This window comes from Acipenser ruthenus, chromosome 23, assembly GCF_902713425.1.
Source record: "Acipenser ruthenus chromosome 23, fAciRut3.2 maternal haplotype, whole genome shotgun sequence".
NCBI lineage: Eukaryota > Metazoa > Chordata > Actinopteri > Acipenseriformes > Acipenseridae > Acipenser > Acipenser ruthenus.
In genome coordinates, this window is record NC_081211.1 from 26,754,439 (window position 1) to 26,770,349 (window position 15,911).

Genomic DNA, 15,911 nt, shown 5'->3' on the forward strand with positions numbered 1-15,911 from the left:
TGAAAGTGCAAATCAAGCTTCAATAAATCAGGCCAAAGTCACAGCTGTCTGGAAGGTATCATGATGCCCCAGTATCCAGTTTTAATTCCACCAGCTCTTGTGGAGTGTCCAAAACAAAAACATGACCAACTAATAAATCATAAAAACAAAATTTCCACCAATCATTAAATCAAAAATAACAAAAAACCATCTCTGAGAAATCTAAATGTTTAAGACCGACTTTATTTAAAAGAAGTCATCTTATTTGCATTCTGTGTTACAGAAAAGGACAAAAAGCCGATGCGCTCTGGGTGTATTAGGGATAGTACTACAATAGTGTCTCTTAAATGTAGATTGATATTGAAAAACACTCACGCGCACACACACAATAATAATCCAACCAGTCCCCCGGTCCTGCAGGCGTCTCCAACCGAATTCCACACAGGCTCAGTGCCACAACGGTATACCACTGCAAGAATACTGGTCTCCAGTGAATTTATTTTTATTTTATTTACGCTGCCTTCTAGGTAAAAAGTCATTTCTTAGGCAGCTGAAATAGTTCAGCCTTATAGACCCATAGTTTTTTTTGTTTAATAGTCAAACTTTGTATTGGGGGGGGGGGGAGGGAAAGAAGAATAAGCTAATAAAAAGGTAGCCCCCATCCCACACATTTATTAGGAGACTGATGAGATAGGGTTAAGAGGGGAGCCCATCTGTGTCAGTACTTTATCCAGCCACTGGAGGGAGCCATGGAGATGAACTTCAATCCAACAGGGGGTGCTGGTGACGTCCTGACGGTGATATTCTGCTCCCCAGCCCTGAAAAAGATTCATATTGAATACAAATATTAGGCAAAAACTTTCGAACATGGTCACCTTGAGTATGCCAATAACAACCCACCCCACGCATCTGTTCTCCAATTTATAAAAACGTAAATGCAAAACACAAAAGAACGTATCACTTGGTGCATCATCAGGCATGGGTCTAAAGCAAAATGACACTTTGTTGTTGTTTGTTTTACATTTAGGGGGAGGGGGGTTGTAGATGGTCAAAAACTGTTTAATTTAAAACACAGTATGGAGAGTTGACTTTCATGCTTCTTTGTAGTATTGCCCAAATGTATTTGGGAGTTTTGTTGGGGGGGCACCCTCAGAACTTTTCAAATACATTCCAAGCACAGTGCCCACTGCCCATAGCACCTCTATCAAAATAACATAGTAAAGTGTTAAGTGAATGTAAAATCAATAGAAGTCGCCGATGTTCTCTTTTTGTTTTTAGTTTTGGGGGGTAGTTCTCAGTGTCGAGCTGTTCAAACCAGCAGCAACGTGAATGTTCTCTGTATCACCCAGCTGATGGCACGGTTACCTTGACGAAGCTCATGCGGATAGTGCACATCTTGGTGAGCTCGTAGACGGCCTCAAAGCCATCGTTCACAGACTGAGCCAGCAGCTGCGCAAACTCCTGGTTATTGAAGATCTTGAGGCTGCAGCCGCTGGGGATCTTGCACACAGTGGTGGGGTGGAAGCCGTGGTGGTAGTTGCAGTTTCTGCTCTGAACGAAGATGCTGGTGTCACTCAGGCACTCGGCATAGACCTCTCCACCGACATAGTAAAGGTGAACTCCTGTACAGCAGCAAGAAGGCAGTTAGGGACACCGCTCAGTATTTGTGGGTGTTGGGAGTGGAAGAGGGGTCACAAACATATACTGTACTACAACAGCATTACTGAACTTTGCCTATAATGCCTCATGCATGGCAGTGTTTAGGTCTAAAGCAGCTATGGGGTAATTGCCCTGATTGAGAGGTATTTATTGCTTTTTACCCTGCTGTAACAACTCAATTGACAGTCAAGAAAGAAGAGAGTCTGCGTCATCAGTGTGGGTTACATGTTTAAGGGAACAGCTGTGAATTACAATAAGAAAATGGAACAGACACTTCCCTTACAGAGACTGATAACTAACATCAAACCGACTAATAAGAAACTGAGAAACTAAAAGCAACATAGGGAAAGAGGGAGAATTGTCAATTAAAAAATAAATCTGATCTGCTGAGACCAGCTTTTTTCATCATTATAATACGTGTATAGAACAAGGTACTCTGGCCTGAACAGTAACAGATGAACGTGGTGATCCGATTTATTCGGCACCTGGATGCTAACCTTTGCCGATGTGGCGCCGGGTGTTCTCGATTGTGGAGTTGCGGTTGACGTTGGACAGCAGGCCCAGGCAGAATCGGTTCTTGTTGTTAGAGGGGTCTGTGAAGCCATCAACCAGCACGCTGGTGGAAGAAGCATAGAAGGCCTCTCCCACTCTGTTATTCAGCTCGTAATACACAATGGAACACCAGTACTTCGGCTCCACATACTCCACTGGCTGCATACCTGCAAGGGAACAGACAGGAGACTGTTACTCTGCAGATTCCACTATGCCATGACACAAGTCCAAGTGTGCCCTGCTAAGCATTCCTGCTCAGTATGAATATCTTGCAGTCTTGCTTGCTGATGCCGATGGTGTATTGTTGCCTCCTTCTCAACAGCACCATGTGTCTCAGCCACCAACCATACACACCAACGTGGATGAAGTGACGTGTTAATAGAAGAGTCTCTCAAAACTGTAGTGCTGATCGATTGCTTTCACAATGAAAGCAAAGCTTTCTTTTAACTTATAAAGATTGCGGTGCACTTAGTTTTTATACAGATGTTTATTATTTAAAATGTGCTGTACTGCTGTATATAAAATGGTTTCTAAATATGCAATCCACATGTTTCCAATGAATATTTGTTGTATTACTAATGCAAGCAGGGTTTTATCGCGTACGGTTGGGTGCAGGGAGGACTGTCTCCGGTACTGCAGATATACCCCTCACAATGATGCTGCCTGTCTCTCACCTCCCCTGGGCATGTTCACTGGGATAGTGCTGCTGTTCCCTGTTTCCATTGACTGGGAGCTATCCTGACACATCTGGTCATCTGGAGGCATGTAGGCAGGGGGTGGAGTATCTGCTGGAGGGAGAAGCACAAAGAAAGCCATTAAGTCAGATTCCAACTCACAACAGTGAAAACAATTATTTGTTTCTTCAAGATGAAATACATGAAAGTGTGTGTGTGTCTAAAATAGACCACAAGATGGTGTTTCTAGAACATGCAGGTTTTCCAAGACAAAAGAAGTCTTCTTGTATGTGGTCAGTCAAAAGACCATGAAGGAGAAGCAACAGATAAACAATCAAGGACAATGACAGAACACATAACTAACAGCGGACAGTGCCCCCTGTAACACAAAGTGCTGTTTCTCCATGACCTACTGCATGTGCAGTGCCACAGTACATGAACTTGATCACATGCTTTTATATGAGAATGTGATACAGAATTAAAATTGTTAAATTCTTCATAGAAAAATAACTTAAATAACATTCTACTGCCTTTCCAATCTGTAGATTGTTTGTTTTTGTGAAATCAGATGTACCCTTTGACATGCAAAGGGAAATTACAGCTGCATTTTAAAGACCAAAACTCAGCAGGGACTTGTTTACATGTTACTGTACCACTCTGTACTCACTGTAATTTGCAACATGCTACAAATGTCTTGTCTAGTCTTTGGTTTAGTGTTTTGTATTTAATAGTGCTGCTAGGATGAACATAAGTTTGTCATGTTTGGATATTCTTTCAAAACGTACCCAGCATCCCATCAATATCCCTATTAAAGAAGAGGGAGGGAGAGACAGGCAGATACTTCTCCGTACCGCAGAATGTGTGTTATTTATTTCAGATGTAATTGATCAACTCTGTTCTCCAGTAAGTACGAATACAAACACGGTCATTATTAGCTGATAAATACATTGCATGCACTGTTTGAGTATTCGTCCCAGCACTAACTTCTATTAAAACAGAAACATGTAATAACCTGGCAGCTGGAAGGGGCTGGAGGGCCCTGAGCTGGCAGGGGAGTTGGGGTAGGGGCCACTGCTGGCAGGGGACGGTGGGTAGGGGGAGTTGGGCGAGATGGAGAAGGAGTTGCTCCCGCTGTGCTGCTGAAAGGACTCCGGGAAGGTGACGTTGTGAGGCATGTGGGGTTCGTTGTGGCTCAGGTTGCGGAACTGGACCAGAAGGCTGAGCTGTGCGTTAAACTCACTGTGCCTGGGCACCAGCACCGGAGGCAACACTGAAATAGGAAGAGCGAGACGGTTACATTAACAATAGAGCGAATAATAGTTGAAAAGGATTTTCAGGTTCTTTTACCAAATTTAAAAGATATGCAAATATATCAGCTACAAAGCTACAAACTACTACATCATGGTACATTAGCTGTAGGTCACATGATTTGACTGCAGATAGTGATTATGCAGCAGGAAGCAGTAGTAACTTTTTATCTAGCCATCAGCAGAAATATGTGCATTATCCAAATCGAAGATAATACCGAAGAATAAAAATATCTACAGCAAAAGAAAAGGTGGGCAAGTGATCACGCTGTTATTATGAAAAAACAAAAACTTCAGTGACATATATCCCCGGCCATGACTGGAGATATAAAACAACGTCCAAACCATTTCTCACAAATGAAAACGGATATGTGGACGGACAGACAGGGGACCTCCACTTACTCCCAGATTCTGACGCTCAATTAACTGTGCTAAAGAATGTCCTTGGAAGTTTTCAAGCAGTTCTCTGGATCAGTGCAAAAGGCTGTGACATTTCCAACAGCCTCAGTGGACAGGACTGGGGCTGAAAACCCTTTGCCCCACCTCACCTTGTACGTACCTGGGCTCTCCACTCGTTTGTAGTGGTAAGGATTGATGCAGACATCCTTCTGCTTGGAACCAAAGGGATACTCGCACACCTCAAGGGGCTTGAGCTCATGGTGGCTCTGGAGGTCAGGCCAGCGCCAGACGCGGCAGTAGATCACATGGGGAAGGCCCTTGCGGTGGGACACCTGGAGTCGGCCGTCCAGGGAGCGAGGGATGGTGACGCATTTTGAGGGCTGTCCGGGGCTACTCAGCGCCTTCTCCAGGTCTTCCATGGCACCTTTCTTCTTTTTCAGCTTCTTAACCAGAGCGTCGACAGCTTTCTCAGCCCACTTCTCCTCTTCATCCCCCTGCTTCCACCCCAAAAGCCGCTTCACTGCGGGGCTGGTGAAAGAGAACAGGCTGGACATTGTCGTCATGGTCGGAACCACAGTTAGGACCTGCAGTAAATTTGGCAAAGATCAGAAAAAAAAAAAAAAAAACAAAGCAAGGTGTTTCCCCTCCAAGGGTTTTCCTCTTAACACAGTCAAAATTCTTGCCAGTTTATTTTCTTGAGTTGTATGCACAGTCTGTCCAGAATAGACTCCTTCTAGTGGGTCAGCTAGTTGGTGAAGGTTTGTAAGATCAACTGTAGCTGAACACATCCAAAATGAAATGGCCAGAGAAACCAGAGTGGCAAAGAGTGTTTGTGACACAGTCCAAAACTAGCTGCCAAAGTGAAATGGAGCCAACTTTTAAACTCTGTGGTGACTGGAACCATTCACAGTATAAATGACAGAGAGTGACTACTGTTTCAATCCTTCGGCCTCCTTCTTCCTGTATTCAGGTGTCTATCCCATACCAGAGAATCAGATTGTTAATATACTGTATGTTCAGTTGTCTTGTGCACACTTCAGAGACCTGTAAGAACAAACAGAACAATGATAGGTGGTGTCACATGAGACATACACACTGTGTCTTCGACTTCATTCACCTATGATTTATTAAATACTGATTTTAAAACTTGTTTTTGTTCCCAATATTAATACATAAGAGAGAAAATAGATATAGCAACCATTTTTTTTTTTATACTGTGTTTACTGGCAGTTTCATATTTGGCTGGTTTCACAGAGCTAGTGCTATATGGGATCGGTGAAACCAACCATGAATGTTTAACGTTGATTACAATTATCCAGATTATACAGATAATCTTTAAAATCAGTTGTAGTCGGTACATTTATTTAAGTCTGTTCTTTTGCAGCTGCTCTGCCTGCTAAAACAAATAAAATAAAAATATATTTCAAGTTTCAGAACAACTCAGTAAGCTGGTCTCTAAAATGCAAGTGTGAGGCTACTGACAGAGCCTACATGCAACACAAGATGCACTCCACAGTTTGTGCTTATCAAGTTTCATTGCAATCTCTTGGCAATCCGACAACCATTAGCCCTACTAGCAAAAAGCATCATGAGGTCAGCATAATACAACTCGAATATGTGCTATTAGCATTCATAACAAGTTAAATCAAAACTGGATTTCTGTTTTTCTACATTTAAAAATATAAGCGAGTCTTCCAATTTAGGAAAAGCTCCTGGTCTGTGATATTCATCCAGCGCAGAGGGATATAATAAATGTGCTTACACGATATATCTTGGATTGTAGTCACTGGTAAACATGACCATACGATGGTAGATGTGGATCAACAGCAGATACTTTGTAGAATTAGTGCAAATCGGTTGCATGATCCCTGAAATCGGTCAGCTTGTTACTCAGTTCAGTTGCATCTGTGCGAAGCTAACTAACTTCAGACAACAACATAATGAAAACTATAGCAAGTTAACTGTAAATGGAAATAATAAAATAAAGGAAACGAGTGTGGAATTAATAGAATGATCACAGAAAAGGACACGACAAGACGGAGTTTCACTTTCATGAAAACACACAGTACTCGTTGCATTAAACCCAAGTACTGCTGTACTAACAGCACAATTGTTAACACAAATCCACCCACACAATCTCAACATAGCACTCAGAAAATTGATTTTAAAATGCTGTCCACGTAACGTTGTATACCGACTAAGTAACGCGTCTTGTTGTTACTCAGTTAAACAAGCGAAATAGGAATTCGACAAAAATAAATAAATAAATAAATAAATAAATAAATAAATAAATAATCAAACCCAACCCGATTACAATAGGTTCACTTCACGACATTTGTGGGACAGCAACAAAAACGAGTAACACAAAACAAGTTATAACAGAACGCATGAGATAAAGTTAAACAACCCAGACTTACTCTACACACACAGTCAAGTTCAAATCAACGAGAAATCATTCTAAAAGAACTGACGCCATGTCTGCAGATCGCGGATTCCTCATTCCAACCCCCCTTTTAAAGTTTTAGGAAAAAAAAAAAGTTTATCAATCACTATAACGCCAACCGAAAAGAAAATGTTTTTAGTGGGTTTTAAATAATGCCGCGTTTTACTGCTAACGCGGAATGTTGTTTGATAAAATCTCCTACCTTTTAGGAAGCGGTTTAACTTCCCTGGTTGTTTCTTTATGTAGTTTTTTTTTTCTCGGCATAGAGTTTTTTTTCTTTTTTTTCCCTACTGTCTCCCCCTCCCTCGCTGCTTTCTGAATCCTGCTGGCGTCAGTGAGACTGGAGGCGCAGCGCCGCAGCCCGTATCCCTCCGCCTAATTATTGCACTCTGCAGTCGAGCTTGGGAGATAGTGATAGGGAATCATACACCGAGGGAGAAACCTCGGTCAGTAACAGCGAGGGAGCTTTATTTGTTAACAGGTACCCCTATTTAAAAGTATTTTTTTCCGGTTACAATGCAGTAAAAGGACGCGAGGTCAAATGTGACTTGATTTGCTGGTCTTCAAGTGTTCAAGGAATTAAATAGGAGCATTGCCATAAAAAATCGAGTGCCTCTCTTCTAACGCTGTTATATTATTGTTTATATTTATTTAGTTCAGAATCATGTTTATCCCCCCGCATATTCTGTCAACAGATATTAATATCAGTGCTACAACAAGCGTCGAAGGCATTCGCTGTGTCTAAGCTACGCCTACATAAAACTACAATTCCCAGGAGCCCTTTCGGTTGCTTGGAATCTAATTTCCTGTATGCAAAACAACCAGGAAGTAAAATGAACGGTGAAAGAAGCAGGCCTTAATTACCACTTGGGCAAAAAAAACAAAACCAAAGCCAGCCATGTATTTAATTGTTTAGTTGAACCCAAGTCCGGAATTGTAATAGACTAATTGCGTGAGTACCAATTAATTTGAAATTAGTGAACTGAAACAAAAAACTCACCGCCTAACTTCTATAACTGAAAGGTTGTGCATGCATTAATAGGGTGGCAATCTGCGGAAGGATACAACCCCTCTGCCTGCGTTTCTATTGTATTCCGTGGAAGGATGTACTCAGGCTGGGTGACGTCACAATTTGGCTCCTTTCCGTCTGGCATTTAAAAATCCACACACGAGCGATGAAGCCTTATCAGCAATTAAACCAATAAAAAGTGAACGAGTGTGGGATTAATATATATATATATATATATATATATATATATATATATATATATATATATATATATATATATATATATATATAAACATGTATGTCTGTTAGCAAAGTTGTCGAAATAGTTATTGTTAATATGTAATACCGAGGACTTAAATGAAGGTGTAAATAGAATGTAAATTAAGTCTAATATACATGAAGTATGACGTTTTATTTACATTCTGCAGCGTGTACCAAGACTTTAAACACTTAACTGTAGAAGGCATAACTATTTTCTTTACTCTTTTTTTTTTTTTTTTAGTTATATAAAGCTTTTTATAGCAGTAGCCTACAATGCGGTAGAAAAGCATATTGATATGCAGTTTCTGCATACACTACTACTGCACAATATTTTTGTATTTACTCTCTTCACAATACTTAAGAACTGTTTTTTTTAAGCCCATTTTTATTTCAATCGTGTTTGAAATTCCTTTTTACAGCTTTGTTTAACTTAAAAGAATGTTTATGAACACATAAAAAAAACAGTCCTTGACTATGTCCCGTTGTTATCTAGGATGAGGAACACGGGCTCTGTTTTGCCGCTATACCCAATAGAGGAATGGGAGGCATGGACATTGATTAGTTGTACAGAACTGGCTACAGCCGCCACCATCAGAAATCACAAGTGAAATGTGTCAGGTGGTTTCATTTTAACACGCTGCAGATAAAGAAAAAACAAACAAACTGCTCCTCTCATGCAATCAGAATATTAATGTACATACAGCTATCTCTGCTGCAGCCTACTGGCGCAGAGTTTTGCTGTTGACATAACCGTTGTTCAGTGTTTGAATACCAGGATTAGAACGGAGCGCCTATTTGCGATTCATGGTGGTTTAATGCTGTCTGCAGAACTTCCCCCCTCCCACAATTCATCATGGACTTGTGACCCTGATTGTGAAATATGAACCGTGGAAAAAAATTAAAAAATAAATAATAAAAAAAGTGCTTAAAATTGTTGGCGAGGATTTGGAATGATCATGTCTTATAGAAACAGCTATATGTGCAACCCATTGAGACAAGACAGATTTCATATAGCAATATATGTTTTAATGTCTGCTGCATACAGTTGTGTTTAATTCAATAGCTTGGAACCCAGCTGGACAGAAGAAAAATAATACACATATTTAAACAGGTAATGCAGCGTTGTAACCAGCAGAGGGTGATATTTAGCCACGCATGTCTAATGGCTACTGTTAAAAAAATCTGTCATTATTTTTTTAATATTTTTTTTCTAGGCATGTTCAGTTTGATGATCAATATATAATTTTTATATATATATATATATATATATAAAAATAAATAAAAAAAACCTTTACATTGGGTGCTCATAAATAAACATCCCCTATTGTTCGGTAAACGTCTATCTGTTTATGTATGTATTTAGATCAGTAGCTGCTCATCTAGTCTAGTTGCCAGCCTTAGTTATATTTAACATAGGCTAGCTCCACCAGTGAGCCAGCGGCATCCAGTGCTCTGTCACTTTGAATCCAGTTTGCGTTTGTTTTGCTGCCAGCACACTAGAGGGCGCTGGCGCTTACTAATACAAAGCCTCTGTGGCAGGGAGCAAAAACTGATGAGCAGCTCTTGAATTCAAGTGAAGTGAAACCGCCTCAGACCCTTCTTAAACAGTGAACTTCACTGACTGTAATAGTAAAGTCTAATGTGTGGGACACAACCATTTCTTTGTATCCTTTTAAAGCCAGTTATAATGCATTCCCCTTCAGGGTTTTGCTGGTGCAGGTGCTAGTGAGTTACTGTGGTGTGACGCGAGGTAGTGTATGCTGTTCCGTTCCTTGGAAGGAACAGATGGAAAAATAGAATGTCTCTTCTGTCCATGGGGCTTGTCAGCCCTTAGCTGGAGTTGCTTTGAGACTTCAGTGGCATTGGTACGGTTTTGATTTATAGACTGTCTTCTGGGGCTGACCTTGAGTGTCCAAACACTGTCAGAACAGCCCTTTCGAGCTGCCATTCATCACGGTGACATGAACTTAAAAACAGATCTCAGCTACAGTGACTTAAGAAGTGTCTTCCATTGAAACAGATCTGTCAAACAGACACGGAGATTTTACTATGGCACATTGAACTGTAAATACTTTGTGGTAACATTAAAATATAGGCACAAATATAGTCATTCACCTTTGAACCTTGCAGTGAATGTTTGAAGTGTACACAAGTACATTTTAATGTTATGATGCAGTTGAGGAAAGGTCATTTTTAATTATTATTATTGAACGGAAATACAGTGCCTTGCCATTATTCAGACGTGTACCAAACATGAGGCTGGGACATCTTTTGCCCTGATCACAGCAATGACATAACGTGGCAAATACTCCACAAAGTGCTGGAAAGTGTCTACAGCGATGTTAATCCATTCAGTCATTATTATGATTTCAGACTATTAACATCGGAGCAATTTCAGATTTCAGATTGCAGGCTCCTGACGTGCCGAGTCAGTGAAAGTCATCCTTGCCACTAGGAGCTGCCGTTGAGCTCTAGTGGGGTGATAGAAGACATCACCTGTTGTGGGTCTGTGTGCTGATTGGTAATGGGGCACAGCAGGGTCAGGTGTAACACACAGCCGGCGATCCCATCACCCGCATAAATATTCCTTGTTAACACTTTGCTCAGCATGAAACCCGAATCCAAATAAATAAATCAAAGAGCTGCAGAACAGGAACTGAAAGCTAATCTCTCTTCCACATGGAGAATCTGTCTGTAGGGCTCATTATCAAGAGACTGGTTACAATACTGGTTTCTGCTGTAAATCATTGTTGCTGACTTGTGATTGGGAGATGGCGGTTTTGAAGCCCCAATGGTTTTAGTGATGTCTACTGTTGGTAGACAGTTGCTGGTACTGTAGTTAATTCAGTCTCAAAAGGTGCTTTGCTTCAGTGGGACAGAACCTAGGGTTACATTCATCTAATTAAATAGTTCCGTAGGGTTTCTGCATAACTTATTTGGCTGCAAGTAATTGGTCTTTTGTTTTGGTAGGATAACAGCACTATACAATTAAGATATATTCTGCTTGAAAAGAGTTTACAAAGTAATGATAGGTAGAACCCTACATTAACTGACTATGACTATTAGGTAACAGGCTCTGTTCCAAATACATAATTACTTAGAAAAACTTAAACCAGATAAATATCCTGTAGCAACAAATAAATGACTAAATCTAATCTTTTTCACTCGCTGTATTTATTTAAACAGACGTTGAATTTTAAAATTAATACATAAAACCTACCATGAAAATCCCAGCCTTCTTTTTAATATAATATATGGGCTGAGAAGGATGTGAGTGTGGATATATTTTTTTTATTAATAATGCTGAGCTATAACAGTGAGTTTGATACCCAAGCCAAACCAAATAAGCCAGGTTCCAAAGTTCAATTGAGTCTGAAGTCACTTTCCATTGCCTTTGAAACGGTCCACGCATGCAGTATTTCATTTGGGGTGCTTGCAAGCAAAATGAAAAACACTGGAAAAAAAAGATACAATTTAAGATACTGCAAATAATGAAGCCTGCAGCCCTGTGTTCACACCATGCCATTGTGTGTGTTCTCTCTGTCCTTCGTCAGGGAAGATCATTGTGAGTTCAGGTGTAGTTAGGATCTGTTTAATTAAGATGTTACTTTCTCAATGATGAATGCACCTTTGTGTGTATAGTGTACAACACTGACTAATAAATCAACAAACACAATAAAGAAAGCAATCTCCCTGCTATCCAGATTAGCTGCTCTGTGCCTAACCATCTGGTTCCAGTTCCTCTCTATCATCCAGAGCCCACTTGCACAAGATGCTTTGTAACAATGTGGGTTTCCTAGTAAAATGTTTCTTTCCATAAATACACATCATTTCCTGCTGGAAAAAAAAAAAATCCAAAGACCTGTTAAATTAACAAAGCAGAGGAGAAGATGATGATGATGATGATGATGATGATGATGATGACGAAGATGATGATGATGATGATGATGCAGAAGAAGAGCACCATCTTTCTAAAAGCGACGAGTTGACCCTGCAGAGTGATGCACTGTCTGGAGGGGTTGGGGCATCTCTAGCTGCTGCTGTTTGCTTAACAGACACAAAGCTCCTTTAGAAAATGCTTAAGCAAGTGGAACATGTGCTGGAATGTGCCAGGCAGCAGGCTCTACACCACAGCAAAGCACAAGTGTTAATAACGGCCCATGTGTTCCATATTACTGTCTGGCTGGTTTCATTGTGCTCCGAAAAGTCTAAGGGCTCTCTCTATAAGCAAAGTCAAAAAAGAAAAGATGTGCAGCCTTCAATAATGATTATGAAAAAATAACCCTTGGAACTTAATGTGCCGTATCGAACTTGAGCCCCTTTCACACTGGCATGCTCTACCCGGGTCAGAACCTACCTGGGTCAGGACCCGGTGTCATGCAGGTCAGGAACGCGATTTCACACTGCTTTTGATAAAGCAGGGTTGATCTGGGTGACAGACGCAAGTACACAATACGCGTATCAATGCCCCGGAAGCAGCTTGTTACTGACACTTCCATCCAAGGTTCTCTGCATTGAACCATCGGCCCAAATGTTGATTAGAGCAAATGTTTCTTCATCCCTGCTGCAATCTGACTCATGGGGTGTCTCAAGCAATACAAATATGGCTAAACAGAATAAACAGAAATGTTCCTTGTGGAAGTGGAACCTTCACACAGGCGTGGCTGTTTGTTAATTCGTCGGCTTACGAACGGCTGGCATGCATTTTGTCTCGCTCAACCCAGGTCAAAGCATGTCGACCCACATCCAGAGGTGGGTCGCTGCGACCCGTGTTAACCTGGGTACGACCCACGTATGGGACACTGGTAGGAGTGCAAGTGTGAAAGAGGCTTTAGTTTGAAGTTTGCATTCTGTGAATGGAAAATAACATATTCATCTTACAGAAATAATTCCATGAAGGGGGCATTCAATTACTTGAACCTTTAAATTATATACAGTGCTTGTACACTGATGCAATTGAAACATATATCAACTGGACTAAGAACTTGTTTTTGAAACCATGGGTCAGGATCACTTTATGCACTTTATGCAATGTGAAAAACAGGGACAACGGACTCACTCCACAGTCATTGGTGGTTTCTTAGAAAGAACATTCCTGCGGTTCTTATTGCTGGATGAGTAATGGTAAGTGAATAGCTTAACCATGGGAACAACTGCAAAAACACAGTGCAAAATGAGTGTGGTAAACTTTTATAAGGCTGTACTGTCAAAATATTTTTCAAGATTACAGAATAGTTGATATTACTCTTTGCTATTTAAATTTTATCAGGCACAAAGACTTAGTTCTCCCAGATGTTTTACACAACCCTCTGTACTTTTCCCTCTTCCTGGAAAGACCACACATTCCACTGTAGGCTGTAGGTCTTTTGGCAAATGCTTGAGCACAGCTGTACTGTACGTGGATCCTGGCTGTGATTTGGCCATCTTGTTATTATTATTATTAATTTCTTAGCAGACGCCCTTATTCAGGGCGACTTACAATTGTTACAAGATATCACATTATTTTTACATACAATTACCCATTTGATTGGGTTTTTACTGGAGCAATCTAGGTAAAGTACCTTGCTCAAGGATACAGCAGCAGTGTCCCCCATAAGGGATTGAACCCACAACCCTCCGGTCAAGAGTCCAGAGTCCTAACCACTACTCCACACTGCTGCCCTACTACTCCACACTGCTGCCCTGCCCACACTGCTTGTTTAGAACTGAAGGCAGCCAGCTCACTCCAATCATCACTTTGCACTCAAGGCACAGCCACATTTTGAATGTAGAGTGAGTGGAAGTTAAGATCAAATAAATCTCGAAATCTAGTTAAATCACGAGGATGCTGTTGATGCATGGTAAGATATACCGTATTCACGCACTTTTTGAACAATTTTTTTGCTTCTCAAAAATAGCCCGCGTCTTAAAGTACAGTATAGCGATGCATGTATTAAAATCACCAACAGAAGACGTGACTACCTGAGTACACACTGTGACTGCCCGATCTCGAATCATCATTGACATACAGGCAGCCATTTTCAAAGAAGCATCATTAGCTTCATGAGGAATTCAAAGAGAAGCTTTTACAATTTCAGCGTTTCTAACAAACCAGCTTGGACGGATCGGAAATGCTGATCAGACCCCCATATTTTTTGACATGCCAAGCAATACCACAGTTCACAAATTGGGCGTGAGTAATGAGAAGCAGCACATAACTGTAATGCTTTGTGCGATTGCAGACGACCGCAAACTGCCTCCATATGCGTAATTGAGGTTGTATCTTTGTAAATGCAGATTTATTTGATGTTTTTTTCTTTCCTCAAATTCAGGATGGGAAATTTGCGTTGCGTCTTAAATTCAAGGGCATCTTAGATTCGAAGGAATACGGTACAATTAAATAATTTGCTGCATTTGAAGGATTGAAAACTGTACTGAAATAATTATTTGGATTGTTAGTATAACATTTTTACTGGAACCACTATAAAGGCTGGTGGTTTTGAAATGATTATTCATTATCATCAGTGTCTTGCCTGAAGCGCAACAAATTAAAATAGGCTTATGTGTTGATTACAGTGTGCAGTTGCATGGAAACGTACCACTTCAAAATGGTATGAGAATTGTCTTGTTCAGTAGCTTGACACACACATTTTAATACCTGTAGACATGTGGAAAGGATAGCTGCCAGCATTCATGTGGCGTTACATACTGCAAAAGAAAGTGCATGCAGCTGTGCTCCAACTCTGAGGCAGTCGCTGGAATCCCAGCTGATAGAGATAGATTAAACTGCAAACGCAGGGTTAGGTTTCACGCAGATTAAACTTCATATAGGCGTGCGTTTCAGCCAGAACAACAGGCTATCTGGAGAGTCACACTTTCAGAGATTTCCTCAGCTTTATTACATCTGAAAAGTGATTGACAGCACTGGGGAAACCAAGCCTCTGTATGAAGATTAGCAACAGTGTGGCCTATGAGCACACTGTGTCCTGGGCTGAGGGTATGTCTCCACACAATGCCAGTCTTCTTCTGTATCATCCATATACCATATTTTGTGTGTAGCAGCATAACCTTTTATAGCTAGCATATTATATTCTAGCTAATCAGTAACTCACAAGAATAGCCAGATGCCTCAATATCATCATTTATCTTACAAAATCTCTATTCAACATCCTGCCCTGCCAAAAACTCAGGAATCCTGTGGTCATGTCTAGTAGCAGGCTGGGTCCTGTCCTGTAGCTGTAACAGCTGGTGCATGTCTCCTATGTTATTAAGGGTCATTCATCTTCCCAAGCACAAACTGAGTGTGAAGTATCCTGCAGTACCCTGGGATCATCTGGATTGGAAACAACAGCCTCTCAGGTCTTTACTGGATTGAGATCCTGCAATCGGGTAGGCCATGATTACATGACACTTATATTCACTGAAAGCGAATGGTAAAATGAATGATAAATGTATATCCACTATGATTAAGTTACATTTGCAGATTACTATGGGAAACATTTATGGAGAACCTTATACCACGGAATTAGGTATGTAACCTAAACCTCAGATTTAACACACAGAGCACCTCCATTATAATAGAACTCCATTATAATAGAACTTCAATATATATACAACAAGACCTGATGCAATTACCGAGCTCATAACCC

At 40.7% G+C, this 15,911-nt stretch overlaps 1 protein-coding gene across 4 annotated transcripts; it reads right to left on the reverse strand.

Moving 5' to 3' along the window:
• Window positions 1-202: 202 nt before the first annotated feature.
• LOC131699662 (mothers against decapentaplegic homolog 5) lies at window positions 203-7,852 on the reverse strand. 4 transcript variants are annotated; one of them, XM_058997048.1, is made up of 7 exons: window positions 7,216-7,852; window positions 4,731-5,614; window positions 3,877-4,134; window positions 2,865-2,975; window positions 2,136-2,357; window positions 1,345-1,601; window positions 203-797 (listed from the first exon to the last, which is right to left on the reverse strand). In XM_058997048.1, the coding sequence occupies exons 2-7, from the start codon at window positions 5,131-5,133 to the stop codon at window positions 654-656; spliced, it is 1,395 nt and encodes a 464-aa protein (XP_058853031.1). In that variant the 5' UTR covers window positions 5,134-5,614; window positions 7,216-7,852; the 3' UTR covers window positions 203-653. The 4 variants fall into 4 exon arrangements, with proteins under 4 accessions (XP_058853031.1, XP_058853028.1, XP_058853029.1 ...); XM_058997045.1 differs by having other exon boundaries at window positions 2,865-2,978; XM_058997046.1 differs by lacking the exon at window positions 7,216-7,852 and adding an exon at window positions 6,988-7,204 and having other exon boundaries at window positions 2,865-2,978.
• Between the last annotated feature and the right edge of the window lie 8,059 nt (window positions 7,853-15,911).